Source organism: Haemaphysalis longicornis, unplaced genomic scaffold (genome assembly GCF_048455015.1).
Source record: "Haemaphysalis longicornis isolate Haplotype H1 unplaced genomic scaffold, Haemaphysalis longicornis Haplotype H1 scaffold_13, whole genome shotgun sequence".
Lineage (NCBI taxonomy): Eukaryota > Metazoa > Arthropoda > Arachnida > Ixodida > Ixodidae > Haemaphysalis > Haemaphysalis longicornis.
Window position 1 is genome coordinate 58,965,484 of NW_027526233.1, and position 27,974 is coordinate 58,993,457.

At 47.9% G+C, this 27,974-nt stretch overlaps 1 protein-coding gene across 1 annotated transcript in view; it reads left to right on the top strand.

The window, feature by feature from the left end:
- The window catches only part of Norpa (no receptor potential A), a 120,976-nt gene that overhangs the window by 67,426 nt on the left and 25,576 nt on the right, over positions 1–27,974 (top strand). The window contains exons 15-24 of the mRNA XM_077694799.1: positions 1,266–1,350; positions 4,002–4,092; positions 7,636–7,743; positions 10,375–10,422; positions 12,644–12,959; positions 16,269–16,341; positions 19,901–20,004; positions 21,337–21,604; positions 22,682–22,781; positions 26,030–26,299. Coding sequence (XP_077550925.1) covers positions 1,266–1,350; positions 4,002–4,092; positions 7,636–7,743; positions 10,375–10,422; positions 12,644–12,959; positions 16,269–16,341; positions 19,901–20,004; positions 21,337–21,604; positions 22,682–22,781; positions 26,030–26,299 — 1,463 coding nt within the window. The remainder of the gene's footprint in view (positions 1–1,265; positions 1,351–4,001; positions 4,093–7,635; positions 7,744–10,374; positions 10,423–12,643; positions 12,960–16,268; positions 16,342–19,900; positions 20,005–21,336; positions 21,605–22,681; positions 22,782–26,029; positions 26,300–27,974) is intronic.

Consider the following 27,974-nt stretch of genomic DNA (forward strand, 5'->3'; position numbering starts at 1 on the left):
TCACCGTATTCGCACGATTCTAATGCACACATTTTCTTGCTCAAAGAAGCCTTCAAATTTGTGTGCACATTACAATCGGGCTCGAAGCCGAAATCGACTTGGAAGCGGCGAGCAGCATTTCCGTGTACACGAATGCCTCCAAAAATACATTTCAATCCAATTAAAGCGAACTTTTTTTTTTGCAAAGATTTCTCGAGTTAACTTTCCTGCACGTTACAATCAAAGGGGGGGGGGGAGCATTAGAATTGTGTAAATATGGTACACAAGGACTTTTGTGGCTGGAATGATGTAGCTGAGTGTGTTACCAAGGCCTGGTTCCTTCAAACTGAACAGAGTTGCATTCTGTCTCCGTAAAGGGGCCTCCATAAAGGAATTGTCGTGGTGGGAGGCAGTGGAGGCACAGGGTGCGCTTCCCCCTGAATTTCTTGGCATTCGGAATTCAGTGCATTCGCCCGGTGATTTTGTGAACAGGGCGTATGTAGAGGGAATTTGAAAAATGTGCACGAATTGGGAAATCAGGGGCTTGTTAGAGTAAGGCGACGTAAGCTGGATATGTAAACGTCAGACTGGTTAAATTTTTTTCCCTTGAGAGGAGCCATGAAGACAAAATACAAGTTGGGTTTATTAGAAAGACTGCTTAGTCCCTATAACAATGATACCAATGTCATCGCAATCTTCGAACAAATAACGGAGATATGAAAGAAAACGTGTGTAGCAGTCGCGACCCCCTAGCCAATTTCCCACAACTTTTCTATGATGTCACGGAACCTTGTTTGTGCGATTAGCGGTCGCCTAACTGACCTGTCGCGGCGACACACGACTGGACGTCTGTAATGGGGCCTCTAGCTCCATTTGACCGCATCACTTGAATGCTAACGTGCAGTTAACGCACTGAAAATTACGTTTTATTGTTGGCCCGTATGACATCATTCTTGCTCATAACACGTCACTGTGGCACAAAATTTGAAAGTTTTTAAATACTTCTTCCTTTTTTTTTTCGTTAAAAAAACATCTTTTGTGGCTGTGATGGAGCTGAGTGATATACTGAATCCTAGTTCTTTCAAATTACACGAAGTTGTATTTTCTCTTCATGGCTCCTTTAATGAAACCTGAGCACTGTGGCTTTGCAAATGTCTTCAAAGTTGTACAGAAACTGAGGGGCACACGTGAATTGCGCTGCCTCGTGCTCTTCAGCTCGGAGGCCGAGATGTTTGTTGGGATTGAATTTTTTGTTTTTGCTCGCTTTCTTTGCTGCCCCCCCTCAGCAAGAAGCAGCAGTACAAGCTAGCCAAGTATTGCCTGGACATCTTTGGTGACCTGCTGCTCACCGAACCACTGCCAAATTACCCGGTAAGCGCCATTGCCCTCTTTGGACTTCACGTAAACATTATGGGAGTGGTTTTGCATTAACCTCAAGTGGACCACAAAGACTCGCAATGTTGCTCCAGTCAGATGTCGCAGCCATGGAAGCTTAATGCATATGTCCACTTTGGTTCGAGCTGCTTTCTTAGCAAAGCAGGAGGTACCCGCTGCGGTGGCTCAGTGGCTGAGGCGTTGCGCTGCTGAGCACGAGGTCGCGGGTTCGATTCCCGGACGCGGCGGCCGCTTTTCTGATGGAGGCGAAAAGCAAAAACGCCCGTGTGTACGAGATTTTGGCGCACATTGAAGATCTCCAGGTGGTCAAAATTAATCCGAAGTCACCCACTACAGCGCGCCTCATCGCCTGCGTTGCGTCGGCGCGTTAAACGTTACAATCAATCAATAGCAAAGGAAGAGGTATGGGGATGGCAACGCTTCCAAGTATTTCCCTTAGTCGGCAAATGGTGCTTCCCGATGGCAGACTGGCTGGTACTTTTAAAAACAGATGGGAATTTGAGAGGACGTAGCCAGGGACGTGACGCATGGTCTGAGTAGCACAGCGCTGTTGAAGGCAAAATGAATGCCCATAACCTGGCAGTGTGCATAATCTCAGCAAAATATAGCTCGAGATTTATTGCCCAAAGCAGGTATTGGTACGGTGCTTCTGCATTCAAAGAAAGCATGTAAGCGGGCTTGAGTGTCCTTCAAAAGTGCTGCTTTAGTAAAGGTAGGGTTAACACACACGCAGTGAAAGGATAGTGTGTTAACCCTTAACTTTACTAAGGCAGCGCTTACCCGTAACCCTTACCTTTACTTACATTTCCATTACCTCACCTTCATCTTACCCCCAGGTTGAATTCCTACTCTTGCCGCAGTTTTTTTTCTTTTGTTCAGGTGAAGGCACGTGGGATTTTAGGAGCAACCATTCCTCGCAATTCCGGGTTTGCCGCCACATGGCGCACGTACTGTATGTACTCGACTGTAACGCACACTTTCCTCCCTGGAACACGAGTCTTAAAGTTGTGCGCGCGTTAGAACCAAGTACCATCCGAAACTGGGCTAGCGGTTGCTGGTGATTGTCGACGTAGAAGGACAACCGCAATCGCCTGTTCGTAGTACGAGCAAAGCTTTAAATTTCCTTTGTACTGAGGCAACACCAAAATAACAAAAGAAAAAGAGTGAAAAGAGACAACCAAGGCTTTTTTTCATACGTGCCTGTAAGTGCTACAAACTGCAGCAAGTCACGAGAGAGAGAGAGGGGGGGGGGGGGGGGGGGCAAGGACCTAAAACACGCGGAAATGCAACAGGGCTGCGCCATGAAGGACAAGGTGAGGGGTTTCGCTGGACCCTGAGAGTGCTTTTTGTTCAGAAGTGCTCGAGAAAAGCTCTAGCGGATAGCAAGCGCCCCTTTCTAGGTAGCAAGCCCCAATGAAAGAGGAAAGGCAGCTAACGTATTGTACCGTGCCGTGAATCGCTGCTCTGGACAGCCTCGCACTGATCCTTCTCTACATTCCTTCTTGGTTTTCAGCTTGAATAGTTTGTCGTACAGTACATTGGCACTTTAAACTAACAAGAGCCACCTTAGGGCCAAGTTCTTGCATGCATGAATGTGGCTTGTCCCCTGAACAAAACCTCTGGGCTTTTTCGTTTTTCCAGTCGCAAAGATCAGGCGTGCGTCAGAAATTGACGGGACGTGCGATAAATTCCTTTGAAGAGGCAATTCCTCGAGGTGAAATCTGCTCTATCCTCACCACGGGAGAGCAAGAAAAATAGCCCCATATATTATCCACGTCATTGACCACATACTTCACTGTTTGGAAAATGAGAAAAACAAGTGAAGCGCAATTACATTGTGTTTATTCGCAAAAAAATGTGCTAATGGTTAACTGTTAAAAAGTGGGGGGGGGGGAAATGCAGTCGCAAAACATATGGCTGTTCAACAAGGCGTTTCTACTGACCTTAGTGCGGAGTGGTAGGAGTGCGTCCATTATCTTATCCTCCGACTGGGCACCTGATCTTGGCAGGCAAGCCGCACACACTTGCATTTATCATGACCACCCACTCTTGATTAAGATACGGTGACCCAAGTTCCAGACTGAACACAAAAACACTATTGTTGCCTTTGACTTTGAAGAATTGTACACGGAAAACTGCAAGGACAGCTGCTCACAGCGCACATGTGACAGCGCCACGCCAGCAGCAGGCAAGAGAACACATTCGCGCGATTTCAGCTCGATGCGGATTGGCTGTAGTTCCGACTTGGCGAACCGGGCCTGCGCGTTGTGTAGAGATGGCCAGCCTTATTGTTATCACCGGCAAACAATGGCTTCCATCTATGAATTTGTTTCTGTGGTGGTAATGCGGACCCGTAGTGCACGTTTTCAATGAAACAAATCGCCCTGAATACTTGAATAGAGCGCCACAGATGGCCGGTGCTGTGCTTATTTTGTCGTAAAATAAATGTTCAAATCCAGCCCCACTGAGCAAAAATTTTGCTATGGTTCGTTGTGGCGAGGACACTGTTGCATTGACTTGTATGGCTAGCTGCTGGGGAATTGCAAATATTTCGTTGAAGCGGAGTTCGTTGTAGCCGACTCTGTGTCCTATAACCGGTGGCGGTGGTGGGGGGACGTCCCTTGCAGCTGGACCCAGGCAGCCCCTTGCCCAGCCCCAACGATCTCAAGCGCAAGATCCTCATCAAGAACAAGCGGCTGAAGCCCGAGGACGAGAAGCGTGAGTCACGCCGCAAGCTGGCACGCCTTCGTCTCGCTGCCGGTTGGACTTTTACGGCAAAACTGTCTCTGGCTAAGTGCCCAGGATTTCGTAGCATCCGCTCCGAAAAACTCTTCCTTGAAAAGCAAGAGTGAGCAGGCCAGCAACAACGACAGCAAAAGCGTATTGCCGCTTGTGTTGGACCGAAAACTTTTCTCTAAGAGTGAGACCGGAACGCATATCGACCAAGCTAATGCGTGTTGCCACTCGCGTGGGAGCTATGCGTCTCTTTGAATGTATGTTGTAGTGAGACGAGCGCAATTACGTATTTTGTGATTTCTAAGTATGGAGTAAGAGCTTGACCAAGTACCATAGCAGCTTCGCTGCTCCTCAATCACCTTCACAGGCAGGAATGACCGATGCTTGTTTCTTTTAATTTCTTTTTTCTCTCTCTCTCTCTCTTCCTTGAGGTCACAACTTGCTTGACAGGCATTTGCTAAAGAGATTTCGCAGTATGAAGCAAGGTCTGGCATCAAGGTGCTTTCATTTTGTGCGTAGTTGTAATCTTTCTTGGGCTACATCTCTTTACTGAAGCAAGAAACGCTACCACGTCTGGTGCAGTCTGTCTTAAACTATTTCTGGCAATGGTAGAATAGGTAAAAGAGATAAAAAGAGGGAGTGATGTGTTGGGTTAACTTTGACCAGTGTTCGTGTTAGCCGGTCCCACCGCGTAGTGAACATCGACTCTAGAGGGCAGTATTAACAGCTGCTTGTCTGTTATTTTTCGTTAATTAGCACAATTTTCCTTCGTGCATGCTAGGTGATTGCATAGATACATGCGTGAAGATCGTGTAGTAGCAATCCTACGTTATTTTAACTGAGTCCTGTTGTTTTGCTTGAAGGAACCCTCGAAGTGAGGGTATGCGATGCTGTAATATGTTGTGTTGTCCTCTCTTTTTTGGCCGGTGGTTACCGACTGTACGCAAGTTTCTATGTCAGAGCAACAGGTCTGCATTTCAAGTGGCGCACTTGAGGCAGATGGGAGAGTTAGCGTTGGTTCAAATTGCTTCAGTAAAAAGAAAAGGATAATACTTGAAAGTATTCAGATTGCATTTGCAGATTGTGCGCACATGATTCAAGTCGTCTGAAATCTTGTCCTGCCGTACTATGATTGAGGCCTGGTAGACTTGAAAAGTAAATGGAGGCAGAAAATAATTGAAGAGAGGTGGTTCTCCAAGCATTTGCTGGTTTTCCGCTTACTTTAGCAGCGTTAATATGGCTCAGTGGCCTTGGAATGGTTTCCTTTTTTATATAATCGAGCTGTCATCGTACAAATCTGCAAATGTGTTGCAGCGTGACAAGTGGTCACAAATATGAAACAAAAGTCTCCGAGTACAATGAACAGTTAGAAATATATGCGTGTTTTTTTTTCTGTTTTTTTTTTAAAGCTTAGTTGGTAGGCGGTCAAAAACAGCTGAGGAACCTGAGATTGCGGTAAGGTATTTCTAGCTTTACTTGCTCTAGCTGTGTTCTTGAACTAAGCTTGCGTAGTTTTTTGATATGAACCAGTTGCGACACTCCACTTCAGAATTTGATTGGCGTGAACCCCCCCCTGGTTTGTTGAATCTGAGGGCCAAGTGTACTCACGGGCACCTCTTGTGAAAGAAACTAGATTTTTCTAAACATTCACCTATCAAAGCGACTTACTAAAATAGAGCTTCCCTTTTCAAATTACAAAAACTATATTTGGTAATGTTTGCTGATGTTTTCACGGTTTTTTCTTTAATTTTTTACGGCTTATGGCAGCAGCCGCAAGCGCTTGAGTAACTTCCTTCTGTCGAGGGATGGTTGCGTTGCTCCTATTCTCCTCAGAGCTGGGGGTCCAACCGCAGACTGGCTTTTGACACATGGCGGGGCCAGTGAGGAGTTTTGTAACTGGTGCTGCGTATTTAGGGTTTTTTTTTTCAGGTAGAACCCGATTTAACCTGTTTTTTACACCGTGAACATGTTCCTGGAGAGAGGGTTGAACCCACTTGCTCCCCGAATGGACCTTTTCAAAGAGCGATCTGCACAATCCGGGGGCTGGCAGTCCCCCGTTCGCAAACAGTACTTGCTGGAAGCAACCCCACTAATACCCGTGCCACACGTACACGAAAAATGACATTAAGTGTTTAAGGCCTTAAGGTAACAAATGTAATAATTGGGCGGGCCGTGCTACACGCGAAAACGCAAAGGCATTACATGTGTTAGGCATGATGGTGATCATGACCGAACAGATAAATTCACTCATATTTTAGAAGTCTTTAACGTAGAGAAAAACGGCTTACAAGGGTTGAAACTGTTTTTTTGCGAAAAAAAATTATGAGAAATAGTGTTTTCTTAAAAATGGTGTGAGCCGTTTCTAGAAGTGGTTTCAGCATGCCGTCGCCGGCCAGCGGTAGCCAAATCCGAAAAATTTAACACAAAGAGTAACACGATGTTCTTACTTTTGCCTCTGTTCTAGTGAACTTCGTCTTCTTCAAAACTTCGCCACCAATTGTGCTCAAAAAATCGTCTTATTTCGAAGTTCAGCTACATTTCCGCGTCAACACTCTGGTGCTGAGAGTTTCGTTGGCTTCATTTGGTGCTCATTGTGTTCGAGAGTAGGCAGATTTCAGGCATTCACGAAGGTAAATGAGTTGTACGGAACTCCTTAAACCTAAAATGACATAGAGCGAATGGCATTAGATTTTTGCGTGCAGCACCGAATTAATGGCATTAAAACTTAAGGCATTAAGCATTAATGTCATTTTTCGTGTACTTGTGGCACGGGTATAATGCATCTTTCGAAATCGTTGCATTGGCATGACTGTACTGCTCGCGACCCCAGGTTGGCAAATCCTGCGCTGGCATTGTTGTGGTACAGCTAACGGAAGCTATGATGCCGAGAGAACGTTCTCCCAGTTGAGGTACGTTCAACGATTGGACGTGTCTTGAATGGCGACTGACACGTTGCGCATACAGGCAATAATATGTGCAAAGAAGGATGTCTGAAAAAGCGATGACCAGCTTTTTGGGAAGAAAATGTTTCAGTTCTTTGAAGTTATCGAGGCTCTTACTGTCGTCACTACTGATTAATTTCCAAAAAACTACCCAAGAAATACCTGAGAGTATTTGCTAGGAAACCCTGATTGCCAGCTTCAAACAAACACCAAACAAGCACATTAGAGTTAGTTAAGGAGCCCGTGATGCCTTGTGATAAAACAGAGTATATTGCGTAGTTCAGCTGTAGATTTAAAACGAAAAAAACCCAAATTTCAGAATGGCCCTATAAGAGAACCTGATTTCTCTTTGATTGTCAGTTTGAAAAATAGCACCCGATGTTTTAACCAATTGCTTTAAAAAAAAAAATGCGTAAAACCCGAAACTAGCAACTCTATGTATATCGATGTGACTCTGGCCATCCAAGGTTTGCGTTGCTGGCTAGTGCCAGCTAGTGCTGGCTAGAGCTGGCCATAGTGTGGCATGATCGGAGACGCCCTGTCGCGGGGGCTGATGGAAGACCGTCTTCTGTCTCTTGCGCAGGGGAGCTGGAACTGTGGCGCAAGGGACAGCTGCAGAACGACGACGACGACGAGGAGAAGGAGGACGCCTCGGTCACCATCATCGCCCCCTCCGAGGAGGGCGAGGGAGGTGAGGGGGAAGAGGGAGGGCCCACTCTTCGTTCATTCTTCGCTTGCGGTCTTTTTTTCTAGGCGTATACCTCTTGCACTGAAACACCCAAGTGTTTGCACTCTGTTAGTGTGTCGTGTGCGTCTGTATCCACATTCTTCTGTTCGGTAGAATTTGTTCGCGTGGCATTTAACTACAGTGCAGACCGCTTATAACGTAGGTCGCGGGGGAGTCTTGAAAGTACGCACTATAAGCGGTACTGCGTTATAACCAAAACACGGAGTTTTCAAGCTCCCAGACATGCTAGACGGACCGCCTACATTTTAAAACACAATTTATTGCACAGTGCACGCAAAAAAAACAGAAGTGAGCACAAAAAACGAGTGCTTACAAGCGTCCTATCATCGAAAGAATGAGGTAATCTTTGTCTGGCGCTGCCTTTTCACCGCACTGCAAAAAATCTCGTCCTCGACAACGCTCACACACACCGCAGCGCTTTGTCGCTCAAACTGTTCTGGGCGCAGTAATTTCGCACTTTGTGCGAGCACTTGAGTGCCTCCTTGCACAGCACATCTAGTGTGAAGTCCCCCTTGCCAACAGACCCGTCTTGGACTGCAGCATATGCACTGCTGCGCAATGCGGCCACAATTGCATCATCGGTGCTTGCCTCTTTGCAAAGAACCAATTCATCCTCACCAGCATTAACGTAGTCTAGAAAAGAGCCCATGGTGGAAACAATGCTGTTTTCACTCTCGACGTACTTTATAATGCACTCCTTCGTTTCCAGAGATAAGGAATGCTGCTTTTTGATGCCACTTGAAGACGCAGACGCCATTGCGATAGAAGCTTGGAAAAGACCGCAAAAAAACGCGCCCCAGGCGGCCAAGCCGCGCTTTAACCGGTATTCTTCTTCGCGCGGTTTCGTATCAGTGGTCAGGCCTATCGGTGGCCAGGAAAACCCACGCTATAACCGGTTCCACGCTATAAGCGAATCCGTTATAAATGGTCTGCACTGTACTTTTGTAACCTTTCGTACGATAGATTAATAATGAGCACAATCGTTACGTGCCCTGCAACCCTCCATGCTGATGTGGAAAGAGCACTTTCTACCGTGAAATGAGGCATGCTCACTGTACTTTTGAATACCCTGGACATGATAATATGAGAACCGTCCTGAAGTGCGACCAACACTGCCCACTTGTCAGCGAGAAGTACTGGGCACAACCTTTCTCATCCAAGGGCTGACCGGGGCCGCTAGATCGTGATCACAGTATCGTGATGCCAGTAAATGAGACAGAAAGGGGGTTTGGGCCCAAGGCTGTCTAGACAGAGTGTCTCCAAAACCCCCCTTTTCTTCTTGTCTTTGGGTGAATCCAGTTGTATTGTGGGGGTGCCTGTCACTGCAACTTAGTAAGTGAAGGGAGTTGTACACACTGTCTGGTTACTGTACCGATTAAAGGGTATCAATGTGAAGGCTATGTTCGGGGTCTCTTCGTTCAATTTATGTTTACCAGTGCTTGTCCTTGTTGACACAGGACTCAAAAAAGGAGACCACGGGACAAGTGCTTGTCCTGTGTTCTTCTTCTGTCCTGTTCTCTACTGGGCTAAGTAATTGTGTGGCACCACTGTAGCCAGCTAGCCCACGCTGGCCCTTTGACACCCCCTCTTCCATCAACTGAGGGCCCAGGCTTGGGCTGACATGGCCACGTGTTTGGTCGCAAGTTTCAGGACCCCTTGAACACAGAACATCTTCTGTATATTCCCTTCTACAGGCACACTGCGTGGAAAAGAAGCCAGCCTATTAAGAACCACTGTTTTGCCTGCAAACATACAATAACTGGCAGGACGGGCTTGAGTACATCCTTCTGTCAGCCATACGCGAGATGCGGCACTCAACCCGCCGCGGTGTCTCAGTGGCTAAGCCATTATGCTGCTGAGCTCAAGGACGGGGGTTCAATCCCGGCTTCAGGGGCCGCTTTTCTGGAGGAGGCAAAAACAGAAGATGCCCATAAGTTGAGATTTTGGCGCACGTCTAATAGATCCTCGTGTTAAACGTTGCCAGGTTCAGATTCCAATGGCGGCCTGTCCGGCTCCAGGTGTTCTTAGCACCCTCTGCTGCGTCACAGGTCTGGCCGCCGCCGTGGCCAGTTGCTTCGCAGCCACTGGAGACTGAGGGCCGTGGGTTAATTGGCGTATTCATGGGAGGTTGTGGCCGTTACTACACCAGGGTGGCCAATCCTGCTCTGGTGAGGGAGTGCGTTACCGGCAATGGTCGCCGGGGTCAGGCCGCACCCCAAGCCCCATTCTGCAATTCCATCAACACGCGGGGATCAATTGGTCGCAGTTAGCACAGAACTTGGGTAATTGGAGATTAATGGGAGAGGCCTTTACCCCGCAGTGGGCGTAAATAGGCTGGTGGTGGTGGTGATGATGATGATGAATAGATCCTCAGGTGGTCGACATTAATGTGGGGCCCTCCACTACAATGTGTCTCATAGCCTAGGTGTTGGTTCGGCACGTTGAGCCCCCATAAATTTGATTTTGAAAGTGACACGCTCCCCTTTTAAAATGTGCCTGCTCTTGTATTGGTGTTGGTGGATGAGTGGCTCTTGCCGTCTTGCCGTTGCCCTAACTGGTTGGCCTGACTTCCAGAGATCATCGAGCCGAGTTCGCCCACACAGGAGAATCCAGGATCCAAAAGTGAGCCTCCTCTGGCTGTCTCTGGCCCTCATCACTCGCGCCATCACCGCTTCTCTCTCCACTCTGGCTGGCCGCTTCTTCTTCTTCTTCCTCTGGGCAGGCAGCACCGAGCCTTGTTCGCTTTACGCACCACTGCTCTCTCTGCTCTCTCTCTCTGCTCTCTCTCTGTCTATTCACCGCTTGGTGGCACCAAGCACATCGTTCTCACCTCCTTTTCAGCTACTGCCCACGCTGTCTCTCTGCTGTGGCCTCTTCTTCTTCTTCTGGGCAGACAGCACCGAGCCTTGTTTGCTTTATGCACTGCTCTCTCTGCTCTCTCTCTCTCTCTCTTCACCGCTTGGCGGCAGCAAACACATCTGCTCCTTCCCTTCAGTCTTGTCCACTGGCCAGCCTGCAGTCTGCTTGGCACACTGTCACATCTCTCTCTCTCTCGCTCTTTGTCTGGTCATTTGCCAGCCAATGCACAGCTTGTGTGAGTGTGCTTTCTTGTTACTGCTTCTCCTGCTTCTCTCTCTCTCTCTCTCTCTGACTGTGTTTCAACCTCTCCAAAATGTGTACAGCCCTTCAATATCTCTCTCTACCGGTGCTGTGTGCCTTCTGATGCTCTGTTCAGTGTCGCAGTTCACCACTTGCTGCGTTTTGTGAGGATGATGATGATGATGCTAATGTTGTTAACGGTGCCCACATTAAGTTTCGCAAAAAGAAGTGGCGAAGTTGATTTAAAAGTAAAGAAAAGGAACACATCCTCACTGGGGTAATCATGAGGGCTTTCTAAAGAGGCTGGATGGGTAATTTTATAGTCGATATCAACTTCAGCTGAAGTTCACACAACTTGTTGGTACTCACCCCTGAACTCTTTTCTGGTTTCTGTCTGCTGCAGCCTTCTCATGCCAGCTGGCAGTGTGTCGTCTGCTTGTGTGGACGTTGTCCTTAATGGCGCAGCCCTGTTGTGGCATTGCATTTCCGCGTGTTTTAGGTCCTTGCTTCTCTCTCTCTATCTCTCTCTCTCTCCCCCCCCTCCCCCCCTTCTTCTTACTCAGCGCTCTCCTTCAGCACTCTGTTGCCGTTTGGCTTTCCGTTGCTGGAATCGTCATCTGTTCTCTGTCCTCTGGGTTGGCCCCGAGAGGGGACCAACCTGCTTTTTTCTTCCTTACCTCCCTATCTCTACTCCTTTCTCTTGCTTGTTCTTCCCTGGCCTGACTCAGCGCTCTTCTTCTTTGTCCAGCCTCCCTCTCTTCAGCACACAGCATCTCTTGCAGAGCTTGTGGCCGTGCCCTTCACCTTCTCTCCGTCTCGCTTCCTGCTTTGCTTCAAATGGCTTTCTGCACCACTTCTCTCTCTCTCTCTCCCTCTCTGGGGAGCAGAAGTGATTGTGGGATAGTTGTGGCTTGCTGGGGGCATGCGTGGCTTGCTCTCGTGTGCCAGTTGACGTTTGTGTCACTGTTTGCGTCTCTGTTGTCACTCGCCTTCCGCCGCTGATGTCTCTCGCAAGAAGACGAGCTTTCGAGAACTTTTCAAGGGTGTGCCTTCTTTGAACTCTGCCGAGGCTGTTGGGTGTTACGTATCAGCTGCAAGTGCCCCCGAACATCTCTGCCTTGACAAAAGAATGCGCCACTAAGCAGACGAGGACAATGATAGAAACAAACGACGTACTACATGTTATATGTTTCTATCTCTGTCCTCATCTGTTTAGCACCCGATTCTTCGTTATTGCAGTCACCACCCAAGTAGCTCAACAGCAAGTATTGTTAGGTCTGTGCCTTGCCTCCCAGCGTCTACTGGAAAACAATGTGCTAGAATTGCGGGAAGCGGGGAGTGAGACCTTTGCCTCTTCACCTTTTGTGCTCTCTTCTTCGCTTATGCTCTGCACTTGCTAGCCTCGTCAGTCGAGACATAACAGTGCGTTAAGTTGACCAGGACTTGCAAAAGAACACGCGAAACAGAACAGGCGCTGCATCTCATAGTTATCTTCTGCAAGTAGTCTCCTCCTTCTTCATGCCGTGTCCAGAGATGACCACTGACACCCTCTCTCAGTGCGTTTTTAGTTGACGAAGGCTTACAGAGGAACATGCATCGCAGAAACGGTGTCCCGTGCAAGTCATTGTCAACTTCTTTTTGTGCCCTTGCTAGGCCCAAGGCCGTATGCTTCTGCCGCTCTCCCTGCATTCAGAGGTGACTTCTGACACCCTCCTTCCCTCCCTTCCTCTCTCTTCCCTTGCAGAAAAGAAGGTAAGGAGTTTCAGCGGCAGCCAACTGCTGCGCGGAGGAGGAGGAGGAGGAGGACGTGAGTTGCCCCCCTCCCCTGATAAACAGGTGGAGGCCCAGCTGGAGGAGCAGCTGGCCATGGCCCACTACCAGTACACGGGGGCCACGGTGCACGTCCACCCCGTGCTCTCCTCGCTGGTGAACTACGCGCAGCCGGTCAAGTTCCAGGGCTTCGAGGTGGCCGACGAGCGGGCCATCCACTTCAACATGTCCTCCTTCGCCGAGACGGCCGCCCTGGGCTGCCTCAAGTCGCAGGCCATCGAGTTCGTCAAGTATCCTCCCCACTGGTTGGCCCCCACCACGGCCCTCAGGGTGCTTCGTCAGGGTTGCGCTGTTTGTGGCATGTAATCGTCATTACCACAAACCATTGAAGAAGAAGGGCCATGACCCACTGCTCATTTTGGCCCTCACTAGCTTAGTTAAGGGCTCATCATGCAGCGTGGCATACCCACGGAGTATGCCCATACGGGTGCGGGGTACCTTTACACCCATTGTTATACGAGTATCGCAAACTGTATGGGTCTACGGGTGCACTGTATACTCCAAACCCATGTGGTGAGCAGTATGGGTGCACCACCCATACCCATATTGTATAGCCATGTGGTGCACCTATAAGGGTATCATGTGGGTACACCATACGGTGTACCATCGGGGAACACAGTGTTACCGCACAGGTGCAGTGTAGCTGAGTGTATCCGTCAGTGGAGCAGAGTGGGTCAGGGAGCAAACGCATGTTAAGGACATATTAGTAGAAATTAAGAAGAAATGGGCGTGGGCAGGGCATGTAATGCGAACGGGAGATAACCGCTAGTCATTATGGGTAACAGAGTGGATCTTGAGAGAAGGCAAGCGTGGCAGGGGGCGGCAGAAAGTTAGATGGGCAGATGAGATCAAGAAGTCTGTGGGGTAAAGTGGTCGCGGTTAGCACTGGACCGGGATAATTGGAGATCTACTGGAGAGGCCTTTATTCTGCAGTGGGCATAGATAGGCTGATGAGGAGGAGGATGGTGTACGTGACGGGTATATAGGTACAGAGTAATCTTGCCCGGGGACCAGGTGTGCATCATACTTTTTTGATGAAAATTGACACGCTTGGCTGGGGAACCTTTAACTCCAAGTCAGCTGTTAAACAGAGCTGGAGAGCAAAGGATGCTTTGATGATGTCCTCTATTGCAGTGCTCTGGCTGCAGACATGCTTACTGCGCACTCAACTATGGGGCATGTTTGTTCTTACTTTTTCTGGTGCGTGTGACAGGGGTGAGACAGCTGCGCATATTGCGCAGATTTGATACAAATTTGTTTTCCTGCGCCAGGCTGCTCCAAAAGCTTGAAAATTGTAAAAATTGCGCCAAACTGCTCCAAAACAGTCTGAAGCCAAGGATTTTAACGCTCCCGTCAGTTTCAGTGGGGGAAATGCTTACTGGCGGCATTATTTACCAGCACCCCCAATGTGATGGTGTTTGTAAAGCTTAAATCTGATTGATCGTACAATTGTACCAGAGATAGTTTTTTTTTTTTCGAAAGTCACAATGTCGGGTTGCACATGTTATAAACTGTGCGTTTTCGGTTTTTCCATCAAAAACTATTGCAAAGTCCTGTAGAAAAAATAATTATGTCTACTAAGGCGTCAAACTATTTGTGCAAGTTGATGAACAAAAACGGCAATTTTTGGAGCGCCGTATCTCCGGAGACATTACTGGGCGCCGCCATCTTGGTGTGGTAAAGATGGGGAAAACGTGGCCGCCGGGCGAAGCATTTGCTTGTGGTTCAGGCAGAGTGCTCTTCGCCGATGTCTACCTTGGTTTAGTTATGGGGTAGCTGGGTTTACATTTAGTCCTTTGATCTGTTGCGGGGCTCGAAAGACGGGAGTTCATCCAAAACAACATGGCGCCCGCGAATTCGCGGTGTTTCGGCCTTGAGTGTGAGTCCGGTGCGTGTTTGAAGGGAAATTTCGGACTCGTTGCGGTGTTATAAAACGCTGAGTTATTGCTGCCTTTCACAGCGAGCTTGCGAGTGGCAGAAATGGGACGATCGATGCTGCAGAAGCAGCGGTGCAGGCTACATTGCCGCAAAATGTTTAAGCAGTGTCCGATAGCGGGACGAGCTATTATTTCACGCTAGTAATAATGGTTCATTTATCTGAAGTGAAATTCAATGCCAAGAGTACGACCCTTTTGCGCAACTTTTGCCGTGGCTCTACACTTGTGCGTACAGCAGAGTCCGAGATAACAAAAATAACAATTTCGGCATTCACATGATTATAAAAATGCCTTACGATTGCTTAGTTTTTCAATTCGATATTTTCAACGGAGCTCCACTATATTCATAGAACCTAAGAATTTAAAAGTGGTTTATAAAAAGGTAGTGCAGTTCGTACCTCGTGATATTCTGGCAGAAAAAAAAAAAAGTTTATTGAGAGGCTGTTTCAGTGTTCTATAGTACGTTCGAAACCGATTTAAGAGTGCACTTCTTCCCCACGAGTTGCCAAAAATTTGATTTTTTTTAGTCCCCTGAGGTGACATAATTTATGTCGTTCTTCTGCTACAATTCAAGGTTCTTCTGCTCCAAAATCGAGATTTCGCTGCTCCAAAAACTGCTCCCAAATCTCATTCAGCTGTCTCACCCCTGGTGTGAAGAAAAAGAGGAGACGCATTTCTTCCGAAAGTGTTGTACCATCGTGGCGATGAGGGCTGCTGCTGGTGAAAGGGAAATTAGCTGACGCAGTTGGTAGCAAATTTTCAATTAAAGGAGCGTGCTTGAAAAACTTGTCAACGTGCTCTGCAGAGAACAGTTTGCCTAAGTGGAGCAGGCTTGTTTCAAGAGGCCCTGAAGACAACGTACAGCCTTGGTTAATTTTAGAGAACTCGCCTTTGATAACTCACTGTGCTCCATACCAGGCCCAAAAGATGTTTTTTTTAACTGAAAAAGGAAAAGCTGTCAAATTTTGCACTACACGACAGGAGGAGTGGTTCGATTGGGGGAACACTCAAAACTCCGTGTTTGCATTGAAGTGCATACTATGATCAAGTGGAGCTACAGGCAGTGCTACATTTTCACACTTATATTTTGTAAAAGTGACACTGGTCGGCAGCCACAAATTGCGAAAATTAGATTCTGTGGCATCGCAGACCTAGCAACGAAGCAGTGATTTGTCCATTTTAACATTGAGATTACATATTTGTTTGAAGTTTTCACCAACATTAACGTCGTCGTTATTCAGGCAAGGTAATCAATCCTTTTAATGAACCCAAACCGGTGTTTTGTATTCGTGGCCCATTTAAACCTAATGCCGGGGACTGAATTTTCAGCTGTAACCGCGGCACGAAACTGTCTTCCCATTGGCTGCTCAGCCACGGGAGCAATCATTCCATAGACTGCATTCAAAATCACTAACCTGTCAGGTGAGCTGTTAACTCGGCATATATTGAGTGACTTGTCAGGTCACGTGTTCCTGCGCGTTATTGTCACGTAATGTGATTTGGCGTGGGACAAACAGCTTTGAGCAGTCATGCAAGCTACGAGGGAGACTAGTGCCCACGTGTGTTTGGCCAAACTTTCCTTGACTCCGAGCTCTGCAACAGCTACAACAAGCGGCAGCTCAGTCGCATCTATCCCAAAGGAACGAGGGCCGATTCCAGCAACTTCCTCCCACAGGTGAGATCTCTCCTCGCTCCCGTGTGCGTGCCCCGTATGCATATTGACTCCCGTATGCGTGCCCCGTATGCATATCGGCTCCCGTATACAGGGTGTTGCAACGATAATTGTAACACTTTTAAAAATTTTTCCTGAGCGAACCGCCGCTCTGTTTGCGCTCAAACTTCACACGAAGGTCGCATTTTGTGGTCTATTTTGTTTGACACCGGGAACAACGACGGTACTTACCTGTCTATTCTGAAAATAGATAAAAACGATTTTCGCCTATGGGAAAATGGCGGCCGATTCGGGCGTGTGAGGCAGTGTAAGCGGATTTCGGGAACGACGGCGCCACCTGGGGTATGCAGAGCGAAACGCACGTTCGGGATCCACGGTAGGAAGGAGCCCAACACGCACACGTCACTTCACAGATAAAACGAGAACAAACAAACAAAGACAAAGCAAGAATCGTGAGGCTGATTTCGCAGAGCTGGATAACCTGGTAAAGATATAGCAGATAATCAGAAAATGTGAAAGCAGGTTAGGAAACAAATCTAACGTTTATTGACAATGATAGGACGAGGGAAAATGTATTATGATCGGTACCAGCTGTTGTGCAAGCATTTGTGACCATCGTAAACTAGAGACGAAAGAGATTTTGTGATCGTTTGCCCCACCATTTGGCCCCTTCCTTCCGCGAAACTTAAATGTGCGTTTCGCTCTGCATACCCCAGGTGGCGTCATCGTTATCAGCTTGCGCTGGCTCGCACAACTGAATCGGCCACCATTTTTCCATAGGCGAAAATCGTTTTTACCTATTTTCAGAATATAAACAGGTAAGTACTGTCGTTGTTCCCGGTGCCAAACAAAATAGACCTCAAAATGTGACCTTCGTGTGAAGTTTGAGTGCGAACAGAGCGGCGGTTCGCTCAGGAAAAATTTTTCAAGTGTTCCAATTATCGTCGCACCACCCTGTACGTCCCCTGTATGCATATTGGCTCCCGTATTCCCATTGAACGAACATTGTATGCATGCGTTATGCCAATATGCATGGGAAGTTTTGAGCAACCACACATAGAATTTGTGCAGTGTTTTGTCCTCCAAGCGGTGCACCGTTGTGACCTTCATGCACAAATGTGTCTCCTATAGTCTGTAGGCATTTTTTCTCCCATGCTTTGTAGGCATTCCTTTAAATGCCTGAGTGACTCAGACGCTGGAGGAGAAATTTCGGGCTCCTCTTAATTTTACTCGAGCACGTGTGGCGTTTTCATCCCAAGTTGTTTTCCTGCGTTAGTCATTGTGCAGTGAAAGGGGATGGAGCAGCAACAGCTGAACGCGGTTGTCACTCGGCAAAAATTGATGCAGAGGGGTAAAAGAAAAGTGTTGTTAAACCAAGCAAGCAGTACCAAACACTTCCAGGGCTTAATATGACAGAAAACAGCGCGTAGACAAGGGCACAGAAAAGGAATGTGCAAACGCGACTGCTCGATCTTCGTCTGCGTGCTGTTTTTTGTCGAGGTTCAGCAGAACTGCCAGGCCACGTGCAAGTCTTAGCTGCTCTCAGGGTTGCAATGCGGCTGGTGAGAGGGGTGCGAGTTAATGAATAGCATTAAACATTACTGCGCATTGGTTGCATTGGTTGGAAACACTGAAATTTTTGAAATTGTTTGTTGTGAAACTTTCGCAGGTACAAAATACAAACAACAACGTCCGGGTCCTTAGCCTTCGGCTAGTTCTGGACCCATTCGAAACATAGAGGTTGACCTAGGGGAATATCGGCATGCATACAACAATTCAAGGCAAAAAGTTACAAAGGTAAAAAGGCAGCCTGTGAGCAGCACAGCACAAAAAATATGACAACAATTTAACCAGAAACATTCAGAATCAAGTGTCCAGTGGTTGCAATTGCATTGGTTGCACTGGTTACTGTCCAGTGGTTGCAATTTAGTAAATACAGGTTGTTGCAGCGTTGTTGTAAATGTTGTGAGAATTTATTCTTTTCAAACCGCTGGCTCGTTGAAGCTCAAACTGTACAAAGCCCTTCTTCACTGACCTTTTTCATTTAGCATTAAGGTTGGGACTGTACTGAGCAGTTTGTTTTTAAAATGGACTAACAACAGTTTTTACCCTTGAAGCCAGCCTCTGCGGGCGGCCATGTTTAATATGTCAGTAGCAGAATTCAAAACAAAGTGGCGCACCTCTCCTGTGAGATTGTGCCAGCGTTCTGATCGGCAGGCACTCCACTTTTAATTGTTGGCTCACATTATTTGTTGTCGTACTCTCAGGGCCTACGGGCATTACAGAGAAGTCTGGCAGTTACAAATAACTTCATTGACAACATTCTTGGAGTTAATGGCGTCAGTCACAGGAACAAGCTGGTGACCAATGCGTGCTCTGGTAAAGATGTCTGCAGGCTTAAATAACTGGAGAGAGAGTAGAGGAACTGCAGATAAGATTGTGAAAGGTGTGGCAGAAGGTTTAGGTTGGAAAGAAAGTCTGAGTGTGGTAAGGGAAGGAGCTGTGCTTTGGTACTTACCATGATTATTAAAATAATGATAAGCAAACATTTGGACTTAGGGGGCCTTCGAAACCTACGTACTCTGTGGGAAGCCTGGGAGCACTGCGATGGCAGGCCAAAGTTGCTCATGACAGCAATGATTTTGCCTGAAACAGCTCGGGCAGCTGTCCTGCGATAATTTGCTTTAATTTTACTGCTGTGCGCTTCGTTACATTGGTGCTGCATATGCATGGGTTTCAGTAGGAATCTTGTTACTTCACTATATCCAGGCTTTGGCTATATTGAAACTTGCTATATTGAGGTTTAACTGCACCAGAGGCGCTTGATGTTACGATATTGCGTTGTGACGCAGTCGTGCTATTTTTGGAGTGTGGTGTGACCGTGTTCCGTGAAGACATTCCAGAATGCGGGCTGCCAGAACCTTGCTACACGCCTCTAGCGGGTCTTGAAAAACTTGTCTTCAAGGCCGTCAAAGTCGTGGAATTTCTGCAAACACTCGGAAATCCTCAGGTTTCTTGAGTTTTCCTTTTCGATGAGTATGATAGCAACAAAGCAAAAGCAGCAAGCAAAAAGTGCATTCGGATAGAGGGAGTGTTTGTTGCTTGGCTTCACGTTCTTTAGCGAATGAGTGATCGGGTTTTTGACACACAGAAAGGGCCTGGCCATGTAACTCTGACAAACAGTTCTGAGAAATCGTCGAATAACTTGAATGTCGCTGGGGCCATCATTATGGCAAGGTAACCCGCATGGGGACGAGCTCCTTTCTGAAACATTGCCGTTTTTCAATGATTTCTTATCGTTTAAAGCATCCACCTTAGCCCCAACATCAATATTTTTTTAATTTCCCTCAACAGGCCATACCATCCAAGGTAAGCAGTGTGGTCAGCCAACAAGAGCCTTCAGAGTCTTCCAAAAAAACCTTTGAAGTTTTGTTGTGTAAACCACCATAAAGGATGACGCAGGATAAGTTCTGTTACAGGAACTCCACACGACCATATTGTCTTGTAAAATGAGAGATGCCGCTATTGTTGGAGTCTAACGTGCGACCGTGTTTCCGTGCAGATCTTCTGGAACGCCGGCTGCCAGATGGTGGCGTTGAACTTCCAGACGCCCGACCTGCCCATGCAGCTGAACCAGGGCAAGTTTGAGTACAACGGCGGCTGCGGGTGCGTATGTACATCTACGAGGGCACCGGAACAAATGCTTCACCCACGTGTAGTCCTAACCTGGAGTCACCATGGCCCTAGGTCACAATTTGGGTTCATGGTCTTTCTACCAGTCAGGTTTACGGGAGAGGTTTTTGAGAAAGAGTGCATATGTTCAGGCACTTTTTCAACTTGCGTTTTTTTTTAGGGTATAGCTACTTTTCACTTGCCATAAACATTTGAGCAGCATTGTGTAAGGTGGGGAATTGTAGAAAGTAGCTCGGGTTTTGTGCTGGTAGTGGGGAACCTTGTACTTGTGTTGTTGGGAGTTGTTTAAGGCTAGTTTTGCCTGTTTGCAGCGTTGAATAGTCGCATTCACTTACACCTTAAGTGTATCATTGTTATTCGTTAGTAATGGCAGGTTGAATGCAGAACAATGGATGAACAAGACCTTGCTAATAATCACGAACCAACTCGCTGAGTCTCAAGCAGCTACACGGTGTGTCTCTCTTTCAGAAAATACAGGTAAATGCAACCAGTGCCTTTCAAACTGTATGGGCACTTTTACAGCATGCATAGAATCTCTGTCTCTTTTTAACAGCAGGCTTCAGCTTGGTCCATTGGCGTTTGCAGAAAAAAAAAAAGATAATAATACTGAGAAAAAAAAAGAGTTCTCCAAGGCATGAGGCACCCGGTATGGCCTTCGAACAGTGGCTTTAGCAAAAAAAAAAAAAAAAAAAAAAAGAAAAAAAGAAAGAAATACCGAGCGCACTTGAGCATGAGCCACGTGAGGAGCTCCCGCCTTCGTCGGCGCCCTCTTTGGCGCGGCAGACTCGTGCCGCGCTGGTTGCTACAATGCTCTTCCCCGTAAAGCCAGACACCATTATGGGGTGGGGTCGTTGAGGCAGGGAAGCCCTGGGTGGGTCGGAAGGAGGCGACAAAATGGGCATGACTTGGATGGCGGCGACGACGTCTCGCTTGCCATTACTGTCAAGGGCGACAATCTTGGGTTGTCGCTTGCCGCATGAGGAACATGCATAGCCTTGCTCTTTCTGCTCCCTCTCTCCTGGGATCCGCTGTCGGTTTGGGGAGAAGCTAGGTTGACCCCTAGCTCTGCTGTTTCTCCAGCCTTGCACCACTAGGTCAAGCTGCACTTTTTTTTACCTGACTTTGCTTCTTCGGTCGGTGTTGGAATTTACAACCTGACGTAAAAGCAAGCATATTTTCAAAACAATAGCAAGTAGATCCATTTTAAGACTCGTTACTATCGCAAATCTTCACTGAACGGCACGTAAAATGGTGTGCAAATTGCATGGTATTGACGCCCACGTGTGCGGCCGACCCTTGGCACAGGTACCTGCTGAAGCCCGACTTCATGCGTCGTGCGGACAAGACGTTCGACCCGTTTGCGGAGTCTCCCGTGGACGGGGTGATAGCGGCGCAGTGCTCGGTGCGAGTGCTGTCGGGCCAGTTCCTGTCAGACAAGAAGGTGGGCACCTACGTCGAGGTGGACATGTACGGCCTGCCCACCGACACCATCCGCAAGGAGTTCCGCACCCGCATGGTGCCCGCCAATGGACTGAATCCCGTCTACAACGAGGAGCCCTTTGTCTTCCGAAAGGCCAGTATCATACGCGCCTTCTTTCGGAGGAGTGCCTCAGGGGCCCGACCTCTGGCCTCCTCTGTTCTTCGTCTACAGTGTTGCAAGTGGAGTTGAGCTGTCGCTGTTCCGCAAGGAGCAGATCTTTCTCCGTCACTGTTCGTCTGCAAACCTGTGGGATTTGGAGCCGTCTCCAAAATTCACATCTTGTGGTGTCGCCCTCTGATGTGTCTTTTCTATGTGCAAGCTTAAAATGACTTTATGTGAAGAATGTAAGCAGTAAGATCTGACGATGGGAGAACAGTAGCTAGAACTTCAACTAGAATAAACGTAGCAGAACCAAGTCAGGCACTTTGCCTGTTTAAGGCACTTTGCCTGTCAGGCACTTTGCCTGTCAGGCACTTTGCCATGGATTGAAAATCCCACTTGAATATTGTTGTTTTGTGTGAAATGGGAAAGTTTGTCAGTATTTAGGATCTGCTTTTCTTTTAAATCATACGACCAAAGTTGCATGATTGTAGGTCTACCCCCCCCCCCCTACATTGCACGTGAAAAAAAAAATTAAAAAGACAGCGCACGAGTGCATTGCACAACCAAAGTATATTTGACACACACAGCTTGTCCTCGCTAGTGTAATCGTCGTCACTAGTGCTTCTGCCGCTGTCGCAGCTGCTGTGGTCCCACAGCTTGTCGTGGTCCAGTGTGAGCCTGCACTTTGCAAAAGACCCCATCACAGACCCCGAAACGGCCAATGGGAGACGCCACGTGTATTACCGTGAGCCCAGCGAGCGCAGAAAGAAAAGTATTGGAAACAAATGCTTGGCATGGCTACTATACGCAATACGTATAGTCGGAAAGCAAACGCACTGTTGCGTCCCCGGGTTCTCGTTTGACTTGCCATCGCCGCCGGTGCAAGCTGCAGTTTCGATTTTAGGTTGACCCCTCCAACTTCAGATTTTAAAATTTTTAGAAATGAGTCGGCCGCCTGCAATCGTGTAAATACGGCAGTTTCTCTGAAATGAATTCAGGATGTCCGCAGCCTTCCTGTTCCCCTCAAGGCCCAGCGCTGAGCGCAATTGTGTACCGCTGTGAATGCAGGTGGTCCTTCCAGACCTTGCCGTGATCCGGATTGCCGTGTATGACGAGAACGGCAAGATGCTCGGCCAACGTATTCTGCCCATGGACGGCCTGCAGGCAGGTGAGGTTCGGGAAGGGAAGAGGGCGTTTTATTTGGTGTACTACCTGGACACGACCTCGAAAAGGACCAGATGAGGGGGCGGCCATGTCTCGTTCGATTTCCGTTTTGGCAGAGTCAAATTTTTGAGCACGGTGGTCTTTCTTGGGCTACGGGAATGTCAAAATGCTGGTCTGTGTGCCCATCAGTTGTTCAACAGCCTGTTAAGAGAGGATGTCACAAGTAAAACTATTTTTACTATTTCTGGACCAAATCTAATCAAATTTAGAGTGTTTATGTAGCTAACTATCCTAATAACAGGACTGAAATTTGCTTTAAAATACCCTCTTTAATTTTTGAGTTACTCAAGTCAACCAAGTCACCCAAAATTAATTAACTAATTAGGCAAGAATTCAGCAAAATTTTTTGCCAATGTGATCAGGAAGGTCTATTCTGTGCTGAGAAGCTATTAGATTACGGCTCTATTTCATTTAGGTATTCATAAAAAAGACAGGTTTCACTTTTGTTGTGACGTGATACTACAGTGTAGACCATTTATAACGTAACCGCTTATAGTGCGGGACCGGATATAACGCGGGTTTTTGTGACCACCGGTTTGCCTCCCATAGAACTCAATGCATAAGCATACCGCTTAAGATGCGGTCGGCCGAAGCACAATACCGTTTATAGTGCGGTTTTTCGGCGGGTCTGCTCATCCACCGGCGCAGCTGGGGCATCGTTTTAGGGTAGCAAAAGAAAAAAATAAATGATGAAATCGGCCATCTGACGCAGCGCGCACCCCTTGCTCTCCTCTAACTTCGACACAGAAGCAAAAAATAGGCACCCTTTAGTTCGCGCGTACGTGATAACCACAGCTGTCCTTGCTTGATGCACCTCGGAAGATAGCGACCGGCTCCCCGTCCGCGCGTGGAAAGTTGTTTCTATTAATCGTGAACCGCATGGGCCGTTTTCGCACACGAATTGTGCACATCGGCGTTGCGCGTGCGTTTTTTTCATGCTCGCGTCTACGATTCCGCGCTCGCGGTGGCTTCTTCGCGTGGCAGTGGGAGGAGCCTGACGACTTGCACCAATGGAAACGCACCTAATGGCGGGAGATTCAAAGCGCTCCGAGCCGGCTAGCCGCGCCCGAGGTGTTTTAGGCTTACCGCCGCGGTATTTTTTGATGGGCGCTTTCACAAGCAGCGTGGATGGCAGCTTATATTCCACTTTACGGTCACATTATCAGCTCTTTTCTTGCATGAGCATCTTCGCTTGCGCCTCGTGCGGCATTTCAGCGAGCGGTTAGAAGTGGTCGCTGGAGCTGCCTGCACCGCTTCACGGCCAGTGCCGACGCCATGTTGCCGCCTCTTACCGCGCCGCACACATTACGTAAGGTATCCGCGCCGGCGTCGCCGCGCCTGCAGCGTGCGCTGCACGTTTTCGCGAGAAATCGCTCCATGCGGTTCACGCTTTAGAACGTTGTGCAGATAAGCCACCGCTCTTCCCGATCAAGCGAGCCGCGCGAAGATTTCCACCACCAGTACGTTGCGCTGATAAGCAGCCGCCTTCGGCATCGTGAACGCAAGGTGGGGTAAAAAAAAAAAAAAAAATCCCGCTGGCCTTTCTTATCATGTCCTGCGACGCAAAAAACGCAGCCATGGTCTTTCAAAACACAAACACAACGGAAGTTAAAGCCGCACTCGCCGTTTGTAAGACCGCGCTTTTGCAATGTGTGAGACCCGGCAGCAGCGGCTGATGTTAAAAATAATACGAAATGAAGACCCTTCCTTCGTTTTCAGGCGCTGTGCGTTTGGGTGATAAAAAATTTAGGATGACTTGAGAGGTAGGTAGGGATATGGTTGAATTCGCGCCCGTTTTGGTTATAGTGCGGTACCGCTTATAGTGCGGATTTTTGCGGCTCCCGCGACATACGTTATAAGTGGTTTACACTGTATTTCTGGTTTTGAAAGGAAGGTGAAACTTTTCTTGTTATTTCCTTTATATCTAAAGAATACAAAACAATTATCTAATAGCGTCTTGACACGGACTAGACCTTCCAGATTACACGGACGTAAAAATCTTGTCGAGTTCTCGCTTAATTAGTTAATTACGCCGAATGCAGCTTTAGGCTAATCAATCTTGTAACTCGAAAAGTATGAAAGGTATCCTAAAAAAAAACGATTTCAGTTTTGTTGTTAAGATGTTTAGTGACATAGATGATCCTAGTTTGATTAGGTTCTGTCCGTAAATAAAGAAGTCGTCGTGCAGGACCATTTGAAACGGCAAGAACGGCCACCACGGCTCTTTCACGCGTAGACTATTGAGAAAGAAAGCAACCCTTGGACGTAGCTGAGGCGAAACATGATTGATTGATTGATTTGGCGTAGTGGAGATCTCCGGATTAATTTTAACCACCGGGGGATCTTTAACGTGCATCGAAACCCCGTACGCACGGGCGTTGTTGCTTTTCGCCACAAATGTTGCACATGACGTAGATACCGCACCCCTTTTTAAGTCTCCGGGCGTCAGCGAAATTCATCATCGGTACGACTACATTTTTCTCAAACGATATCAAATGGGAATGAAACAAAATAACAACTTGATTGCGATGCTATCCAAGTTGGCTCTGAATTGCCCCAGCTACCCAACACGCCATTCTGAAAAATGGCACATTCCTTTCCCGCAAACAAACTACGGAAGACAATCGCTCGAGTACTCATTGCCATCGTTACTAAACAGGCTATCGTGTGACTGAAGTTCTTTGTTGTCAGTGTTTGTTTATTTCTACAAAACTGTTTTAAATGTATATTTTGAATTGTTTTGAGTGGCTCATTTATTTCTTTGGTTTGGAATACAAAGCGTATTTTCCGTGTGTGTCTGTGATTGTGTGACTGTGACTGTCATTCATTGTTGCGGACGAAAACCTGATCACGTTGGATGCTGCTACTAAACGTTTTGTACATTTTTAACACGTACTTTTAGTTTTATTTTGCAGCTCAGAAAAATGTTTTCTGGATGATGCACTCTCAAATTAGGAGGCTCAAACCACGTCAAGCCTGTCTGAATGGCGTTTTGTCTGTCTCCTCGCATTTCTACCACGAATGTCAAATAAAGCTTGATTGATTGATTGATTGATCAGAAAAGGGGCTGCCATGGCCCGGAATCGAACCCGCATGCTCGTGCTCAGCAGCGCAACGCCTTGGCCACTGAGCCACCGCGGCAGGATGAGGCTAAACGTGAGCTGGGTTCCCCCTCCCCCCCGGTGTGTGCAGGCTACCGGCACGTGTCCCTGCGCACGGAGGGCAACTTCCCCATGTCGCTGGCGATGCTGTTCATCTGCATCGAGCTGAAGATCTACGTGCCGGACGGCCTGGGCGACCTGATGGACGCCCTGTCGGACCCGCGGGCCTTCCTGTCGGCCCAGGAGAAGAGGCTGGTGCAGATGCGCGCCATGGGCATCGAGGAGGCCGACATCCTCGTCAACCGGACCCCCTCCGACCAGCAGGGCTCGCAGCAGAACAAGAAGGACGACGACAAGAGGGGTGCGTGTACTTTGGAGGGGGCGAATTTCTCGGCGGCAGTCAAACCTCGATTTAACGAAACCGGTGATATTTGTAATTCACTTCGCTGCATCGAAATTTGCAGTTAAAATTACGGGTTAACTGTGTGAAGCGGTTCCTGCAAGCGCAAACACGGCGCGCAAACATGGCTGGTGTACTGATGCCACCGTGGATACCACCTGCACTGTGTTGCAGCCGTGAAGCGGTGCAGGTAGCTCGAACTACGTACCTATTGCCGGAATGGAACTCTTTGCTTAAAAAGAAAATGCGTAACACGCTGGTAGCTCCAGCTACTGCTTCCAATTGCTCGCTGAAACGCAACACGAGGGGAAAACGAAGTTTCTCATGTGGGAAAGAAGGCGATAAGGTGGGTTAAAATGCCCCTATAAAACATGATATGCGCTGCTTAGGAAAGTGCCCATCAAATATCCCCCATGGTGCTAAGCCTAATCATCTCTGCTGGGGTCAGCTGGCTGCCCCGAGCACTTCAAAGCTCCCACCATAGGGCTCACGCCTCCCCACTGGCACTAGACAGGCTCCTCCAAATGCCGCACTTGGCGCGCATTGTTTTCTGGTTGAGGCAGAAGCCGCCGCCAGCTTGGAATCGCGATCGTGGGTGTGAAAATGGTGCACGTTCACCGCGCACTTGCTGGAACGACGGAACCCCCAACAAGCGCAAGTGAACCCGAATGAAGGACAAAGCGATGTTATGTGGCAGCGGCACGGGTGTTCTTTTGTGGCTGTTCTCTAAACGATACTGTTAAGCGCTGGGGTTCGTAGCAACGGGAAAAGCACTGTTTATTTAGAGGGCGAATTTGTGCCCATAATTCTGCTGTCACCACTAACTGTAGCGCCCAAAAAACTGCTCCTTCGTCTTTCTCTTCGTCTTGCCTGGGCTACTCACTTCAACGTCTTCATTTGCACCGCTGGGTCTGTCTGGTGATGATGATGATAATGTTGTGGCAAGACAGGTTTACCAGACTCGCCGACTCCGCCACGGGAGGCGCCACACACAGTTTAGAGGCAACAAGCTCGTAGGCGCTACGCTCGCTCCGTGGCTCGCTGCATGCACGGCATTGGGCGGCCTGTGTAGCCGTTCACGTTTTATCGAGGCCCCATTTCAGTGCTTGCAACTTCCAAAGTGCACTTCTGGAACAAAAACTTTGTGTTTAATTATCCATGAAAGTTTGTTGCATTGTAATTTCGGCAAATGGGATGTTGTTACACAGAGGCGGAAAATACATGGTGCGCATACACTTGCAGGCGAAAAAGACTACGTGCTTTGTTACATGGGGGTCTTATTACATTTAAGTCCGCTACATCGAGGTCTCACTGCACTGGAACAAGTTTTTCACACAAGGGGAGCTTTCACCTGAAAAAAATCTGCCACAGGGAGAGTAGAGATGGTGGATTTCAGAATGCAAGTACATAGGGGGTGTTGGCAGTCAGATCTGCTGCCGCACATTCTGTCCTACAGAGGGAGCAGTGACTACATGCTATGTGTGCACTTGTCTCTCAGCGTAAATGTAGCGGGCAGTAAAGATTCAGGGTTCCAGAAATATACAGCAAACTCCGAAGCACGCTCATTTTTCGCAGTCGAAATTACTATTTTCGCACATATAGCCCGCACCAAAAATGCGATAATTTCAGTGGCAAA